The sequence below is a fragment of the Dreissena polymorpha genome, chromosome 7 (assembly GCF_020536995.1).
Source record: "Dreissena polymorpha isolate Duluth1 chromosome 7, UMN_Dpol_1.0, whole genome shotgun sequence".
Classification (NCBI taxonomy): Eukaryota; Metazoa; Mollusca; class Bivalvia; order Myida; family Dreissenidae; genus Dreissena; species Dreissena polymorpha.
Window position 1 is genome coordinate 30,187,841 of NC_068361.1, and position 8,386 is coordinate 30,196,226.

General features: G+C 35.2%; 1 protein-coding gene across 1 annotated transcript; it reads right to left on the reverse strand.

Moving 5' to 3' along the window:
• Nucleotides 1-2,033: 2,033 nt before the first annotated feature.
• On the reverse strand, nt 2,034-8,386 carry LOC127838630 (uncharacterized). Its single transcript, XM_052366481.1, has 6 exons — nt 8,284-8,386; nt 7,636-7,694; nt 6,653-6,783; nt 5,436-5,600; nt 4,341-4,387; nt 2,034-2,157 (listed from the first exon to the last, which is right to left on the reverse strand). The coding sequence occupies exons 2-6, from the start codon at nt 7,686-7,688 to the stop codon at nt 2,101-2,103; spliced, it is 453 nt and encodes a 150-aa protein (XP_052222441.1). The 5' UTR covers nt 7,689-7,694; nt 8,284-8,386; the 3' UTR covers nt 2,034-2,100.

Sequence of the window (8,386 nt, forward strand, 5' to 3'; positions counted from 1 at the left end):
TAGGTGTTCATTAGGTAATCACTTAAAAATGAGTTATGGGCTATATCAAAATATTGCTCGGAAACAGGTTACAGTCCAATAGAAAACAGCCGAAAAATGTTGGTTAAAACAGTCGATTTTGATTTATGTCAATTCCTTTTTTGCTTTGTAAATAACATCTTTTTTATTCGAATCAGCTCAGAATGCTCGTCAAGAAAATTTGTTGTTATTAGATTGCCCATGTGAAAATTAGTGCATTTATTTTCGCTTCAAGTTGTCGCTTTTACATTGAATTATACAATAAAAATATGTAGTATATTGTGACCTACAGGGCTATATTCGCGAGGACCGAGGATATCCGCAAGGTACGTTCGAGTCCATTCGGAACAGCTCAGATCCGTCACTAGTATCCGATATAATTTTGGCGGAAATATTCAAATATACTTTGTCGTCGGAAGAACGTAAAATTCAACGAGAAAATGCGTTACGAAAAGCGTATGATGGTGTCAGCAAAGATGTTGTTGACGTGATCAAAGACTTGTACAGTGTGGACTTTTCAATATACGGTTATTCTAATATTCCACCAAATGAAAGATAAAATGAAATTTTGTTTGCGAGAATCAAAATATTATTTGATCATTTTTAAACTGTTTGAGTCAACATATGTCAACAAACAGGCTTAACGTTCATGTTTGTTTTCTTTATATTCATATTATTTTACCTCTTGGCTGAATGGTTAAATCGTGTATATATGTAGATTTCAACATAGTACCAGTAATCTTTGCTATTGTTTTCATGTTCATAAATACTAGTTCAGCTGGGAACGCATTTTGTTTGAAGAGATAAATAATAAAACAATGCAAACCCAAATTTATATAATTGTTACATAATATTGTATTATTTGTATTCAATCCTTTAGGAATACACGTGTACTGCATAATAGGCATTTACTGAAATAAATGCCCGGGACTCACTTTGTGTGATAGACCCACCTGATTTATCAACAGTAACAAAAATTACCTATGGTTACTTTAAAAAACAATTTATTTTTGTATTTTCATTCATCGTTAGTGCATTTTTGCTTTGTTCTTTTAAAAAGTTTTTAAATTGTCCTCTCGTCAATTTGTGACCAAACCACTTTCAGAATGTTTGAACAGTTAAATAGTTCCTGAGTTGCTTGCGTTAACCGAGCTTATTGAGTAACGAACATTGTTTGTCATGAAAATGATCATGTCAAGTATTACATCAGTTAAATACTTTATGACGTTCTTTTGTTATTCAGACAGTTGTCGTTGCGTGTCCCGATAAAAATATTTAATTAAAATGATAGTGATGGAGTGTAACGTGTCCAATGTTGCATTGAGTCAAATGATTGAGTGTAACGTGTCCAATGTTGCATTGAGTCAAATGATGGAGTGTAACGTGTCCAATGTTGCATTGAGTCAAATGATGGAGTGTAACGTGTCCAATGTTGCATTGAGTCAAATGATGGATTGTAACGTGTCCAATGTTGCATTGAGTTAAATGACATTGCATGAGCTGAAATCATATTACGGCGTTAAAGTTTTCGCAACTATATGAGCCGTGCTCTATGAAAATGTGGTTAAATGCATGTGCGTTAATTGTCGTCCCAGATAAGCCTGTGCAGTCCGCACAGGCAAATCAGGGACGACACTTTCCGCTTTCATTAAATTTTTAGTTCAAAGATAGTTTCTTCGTAGCAAAATATCCAGTTTAAGCGAAGAGTGACGTCTCTGATTAGCCTGTGCGCAAATAAAATAAAATGCATTACATACTAGTCGCCGCATTCCAGTGCGACGCCAATAATGGCAGATTCAAATGAATTTTTTTCCCCAACTTTCGAATGTCTAAAATTGGTAGATGTGCTTAAAATCATTCCGATGCCTCACATAAAAAATGATGCTGACGTGAGTATATTGACTATAATCTTATTCATTAAAAATTCACAATTTGACGATTATTAAATTGAGATGAATTGCGTGTTGGTTTTACATAAAATCTCGATAAAATACATCAATAGAAACAAGGGAAACTCGTCTTTTACGATTTATTCACAAATAAACACCATTATTACGTTCGTGAATGTGTTCGACGGTTATTTTAGCGACAGAGCGTGCTCATTGGGTGGATATCACTGTTCTCGTACTTCTGGAAAAGCTGCAATTAACAATAAAAACTATGAAAACCGACGATGTAGTACTAATAAAAGTGGAATTTTTGTCTTTCAATAGTATGTTATAACAAGAATTTTGTCAAAAGAGTACGAATGCCTCCACATTCCACCTTTGTCTCAAAACTCCGCTTATGTCATAAATAAAGCTGTTTATGACCAAATTTGATATTACACTTCTAAGTGTGAGCCAGACTTGTGAGGTCACATGTCATTCTCAGTCCCTTCATCTTGTAATTTCTCAAAAATTATATTCAACACGCATGATAGATACCAACATGTTAACCCGAATACGATGTTAAATGGACAAAATTGGCATTGGCCTTTGAGTTAGGGAGACAGGTGTTACACACAAAATGCCGTCTACTCGTGGTGTTCATTAGTGGAAAATTATGTTAAAATATTATGACGCAGTTTTGATCCAAACAAGTTCTTTTATGTCAAAATTTCACCTTTAAATTTAATATTTGATATTGGCCTTTCAGGAAGGGATACTTGTATTACACGCAACACGTTGTGGTGGACATTTATTGCAAGTTATTCAATATCCGTCAATATATTGCAAAGTTTTTGTTAGAATAGGAAACTTTGCAAAGACGTACACACGTTTGAAAGAACAGACAAAAAGACGGACGGTGAAACTGTTATAGGCCCTTTTCTTCGAACGTAGATGGGTGATAAACAGATACAACATAAAACAGTCCATACCAAATGACGTATAGGGCATTCGTTGGACTCGCTAACTAACACATTCATGAACTGATTAAATAAAATATGGCATGAAACAGCACGTTACAGTCTGTATTTTGCTATGGCAAAAACAGCTAATGTTCATAGTACAGGTATCACATTTAAACTATAAAGCTTAATCTAAATTTAAAATTCGCAAATCACAATGCACTTAACGGTAAACATTTAATTTTCTAGATTTGTAATTTATAAAATACTTATGTATACATGTAAAGTGCATTAAAGCTTCAACGTCTATCAAGATATGTTTTCCAACTGAAGCGTGCATTATCCAAAAGTGCCAGAATTAGTTCGTCAAACGAAGTTCAATTAAATGTGTTTATTCATTTACAAAGACTATAACACTGAAGATGTTCATACTTGTAACAGGATAAATTTAGTACGTTGTTAATGTGAATTGTTTTCACCTTTTTAATCAATTTAAATTAATTAACATCATTTCGTGCGCACAAATTGGACTTCGGAAACGGCGGTCCACGATCGATGCTGTTGTTCTTCTTCGCGCATTACTAGTCATTCATAATAAGTCATTTCAAAAACAAAATGATACGTCTTTTTGCTGACTTAATGCGATGGTTTTCAGCAACATATAGCAATTATAAAAAGGTGTTATGGTTAAACATGTACAAACGTTGTTTACAGATTAAAGTCCTGACAATTATTCGCGAAGTGTATCAAATCATGAAGTTGGTGTAAAATTATTTTATCTTCATATTCTTTTTACGTGAAAAAGGGGAAATAATGTTATTTTGGTGTTTTTTAAGTCGATCTAGAGTAATGGTTACAAAATAACGTGTGAAAATATTAGTTTGCATATTTAATGCATTGTCTTGGTTTTGTAGTTATTTACTGATGACATGGATATTCAAAGCATATCGCCCAAACAAGTTCAAATTATTCCTTATTGTAATATATATGGGGCTTATAAGGTACACAACCAAAGACATGGCGTCTTGAAAACAGACGACGCATTGCCTAACAAAGGACTTAAAATGGATCCTTTGTTCATATTGTTATCAATTTAAATACATATGCGTGGTTTTTAAGAATACTAAAAGTGTAACGGTACACAAGGAATTCAAATTGCCGATTGATACATATAATAAAAAAAAAACGTTTTATGTAATCTCCGTTTGGTTTCGTTAATGACATCGATTGTATAAACGAACGCTTCTCAACATAAAATATAAGCAAAAGACTTTCGATAGTGAACATCTTAAGCTTTCAACATTTTACGAATATGCATGCATGGTTTAAATGTATACATTTCTACCAACCCAATTATGTTTGGAAATACCATATATTGTTGAGGTAACTTAAGTGTATTTAAGTTCAATAAACACATTGTATTTAATATATTCAGCTACATATTACAATGAAAATATTAAATGCCCTCCAAAAGAGCCGTTTTAATACTTACTAGAACCCAATAGTTCACGAATTCCGTTTTAACCACCAGTCCGTCAGCTTAAAAACAGGAAAATATACGTTGAGGCATACCGAGCTATATTGTTGAACAAAGGTTGACGAGTGCCGATCTAGATTTTTGAATGTATGCTTATGTTGGATACTTGCACGGGCGCACCTAAATTGGTAAATTCGGCACTAGTTTGGTTAATAAGGTTCTGTTTGTGACAAATGATATGGTTATGAATACGGATCTCGATTGATTAAAACTGCCCTAGATTGTTGATTACAGACCTAGATTGTCAAATGCGTACCTAGATTTATAAATATCGGTTCGGATGGTTAATATGGTACCTCGTTTTGTGAATAAGGGTCTAGGTTTGTGAATATGGAGTAACATTAAGGACTTAATACAGATATAGAATGGTGAAGTTTGACCTAATAAGATGAACCAAAGTAATATGAGCCTCGTTCTATGAAAAGGGGCTTAAATGCATGTGCGAAATATTCACAGGCTTATCGGAGACGACCCTCTCCACAAGTATTGTATTTTCCGTTCAAAGGAAGACTCATCTTGACCAACATCCATTTAACCCTTTCAGTGCGGGAACTGAATTTTAAAGGCCTTTGCAAACAGTTTGTATCCAGATGAGACGCCACAGAACGTGGCGTCTCATCAGGATCCAAACTGTTTGATATTCTGATAGTATTCTTTGAAAAAAAAATCGAAGAAAATGCTAATTTTAGAAATTCAGCAGATGACATTTAAGCAGACGACAAATTTCCCAGCATGCAAAGGGTTTAGTTGTAGAGTTTCGTCCCTTATAAGCCTATGCTGACTGCAGAGGCTAATCTGGGACGACACTTTCTGCACATGCATTATAACTCCCTTTCGTAGTGCGAGGCTCATATGTATAAACGCCTTACCGCTGGTGTCCATCTTTTTGTAGAAGTTTTTTTAGTCTCAGTAGTCCAGAAAGTATTAATTTTCAGCAAAATAAAACATTTCACCAAAAATACGACCTTGAATGGTGATGTTAGACCAATGTAGGTTAACAGGTGCCTACGTGGATGAATAAGGGCATTATAATACATATGAACACCTTACCGCTGGTATCCATCTTGTTGTAGAAGTTGTCGTAGTCGTGGTAGTCCAGAAAGTGGTCCCCATCCACATCGTACTCGTCAAACAGGTAATGGCTCAGCTCGTACTGGACCGGGTCAGACTTGCAGATGTATGTGGTGTACACGCTACGGGTAACGCGGCCATCCACTGACAAGATGAATGTCACATTGGGATGGTGTACACGCTACGGGTAACGCGGCCATCCACTGACAAGATGAATGTCACATTGGGATGGTGTACTCGCTACGGGTAACGCGGCCATCCACTGACAAGATGAATGTCACATTGGGATGGGGATAAGAATAGTACCATAATACCGTGAACGTCGTACTCTCGTAAAACTGGGTTGAATGCATTTGCGTAAAGTGTCGTGGCCACTTTCATGTGTAGTCCACACAAGCTAATCTGAGAGGATGCTTTCCACTTTAAGTGGATTTTCGCTGTAAAGACACTTCCTTTATACGGGAAATGCCATAAAAGAAGGAAGTGTCGTCCCTGATTAGCCTGTGCAAAAAGCACAGGCTTATATAAGACGACATTTTAAGCATATGCATGACGCCTAATTTTCCCATAAAAGGAGTCGTGTGTTTAATAAAAAAGTAGACATATTCGGTGATTATGTTATCGGTACAAAGGTTTACTAGTTATGACTGTACTCTTATATATAAAAACAACGATTTCTACCTTCGGCTTCGTATCGCACATATAGCAACGTGACGATGAAGTCGTATTAACTCTTTACCTAACAGATTTGCATTTTGACGCGTTTGTAGTCCCTTAAAAATCAAATTAAATTAAAGACCTTTCTTCATAGCTTCAATATTAAAAAGTTTCATTTAAAACGATGAGCAGAAGACAGCATAACACATGAACAGCGGGCGAGTAACTCGCTGACTGTTCTGGTTTTATGACGGTTGCATATAGCTACTGGTACTCTGCTTCTGAGCGGGAAAAGGTATTAACCCATTTATGCCCAGTGGACTCTCATATCCTTCTAAATTGGATCAATTTATTTCCAAAATTAGGGGTGTCAAGTATATTTATGTCTATATTTAGAATATTTAATAAAGAAATTCATTAAAGCAAACAGCGCAGACCCAGATGAGACGCCGAATTATGCGGCGTCTCATCTGGGTCTACGCTGTTTGCAATGTCCTTTTTTCAGGACGCTAGGCATAAATGGGTTAAACGTTTTTTACCGTTGGAGTCGTATCTGTCGAAGACGGTCTCAAACTCGAACACGGTCATGATGCCGTTCTGGTCAATATCCTCAAAGATGAACATCAGCTCGGCGGTCAAATCGTACGGGCGAAGCCTCGTCATGTTAAGCCTTAAACACGGGAACGCAAATATGACGAGAATATAGCAGCAGGTCGCAAATTGTCAGTGTTAAAACCCCCAAAGGAAAAACTGTCTCTTTCGAGGCGCCAAACACGTTGTCATTGTTTTCAAGGACAAGTATGAGGCGCAAACATATTTTATTTTAATTTCCGGTAAAAAAAACTAAATAGGCGACTGTAAGGTTCGATTTCTTTGAATATTTAAATTTTCAATTAAAAATATACATCAAAACATGTTCTTCATGTATAACATGTTTTTCATATATAACAACAGAGATAAAAAAAATCACATTTAATTACACATTTAAATATTTGATTATAAATACGTAATGCTCGCATCGGCTTAGCAACTGATGAACACGTGTGGGCGAAATATTGTTTCACATTCTAGACAAGACTTTATTGGGACACTTACTTTCGTTCATTTGGAATAACAATGTAAAGAACGGGGCATTACATAAATCCAAATATAACACATGATAAGACCCAACATTTAGCACAGCACCACATATACACAATTAACCCATTTATGCCTAGTGGACACTCCCATCCTTCTAAATTGGATCAATTTATTTCCAAAAATTAGGGATGTCTAGTATATTTATTTCTATATTTAGAATATTTTTACAGAAATTCCTTTAAGCATTATGCGGCGTCTCATCTGGGTCAACGCTGTATGCCAAGGCCTTTTTTTCTAGACGCTTGGCATAAATGGGTAGCTCGCCGTTTCGGACTAAGTGCCGTCATATAAATTGTACATTTATATACTATTCGCATAACGCAGCTCTATTTTTCCTTCAAGGCGAAATGAAACGATATCCAATATTTCTGCAAGCACTTACCCCCGACAGGCGCTGATGAAGGATAGAGCAATAATTATGGATGTAATCTTCATGTTGGTCTGAAAACGGAAACATTTATGTAAGGTTCACCCACCGGCTATATCAGAATTGGTCAGCCTGAATTACTTAGCTTACATGGACATTTGTATTGGAAGACGTTTAATCAAATATATAATTATATATAAATAATGAACACAAATTAGTGAATGCTATGTAAACTTTTTATTTACAAACATATTGTTTAACTCAGCATTAATAAAATTAGGTGCTTTACAGTGTACTGTAGACTCTTAAAGTTCATCATTTGCAAAAATTGTCTTAACAGACTTCATAATTCTATAACAGTCGGGATTAGAATCGTATATAAATTACATTTAGGTTTTCACAAACATTTAAAACAATATACATATATTAAAAAGTGTCTAGTACAAACTTATAACACACAATTATATTTTATCAGACATGCCAATAAGTGTCACACGATCGTTACAATCTAAAAGTATAACCATGTAATTGCATTAATTTAACAGTTATAACCATAATGCGCTATTGATCATCGTATCAAGAAGCAAACAGAAACAAAATCAAACATATTACAATAAAATAAATAGCAATAAATAAATTTTGAATACACATAAAGCATCTTACCGTTGCAAGAAGTTACGAAATTGTGAATACAAGCCTAACCCCTACGTCTTATCAGCACGTCTGAACCGTAAACATTACCAAGTGCAAACATTTGTTAATAAGG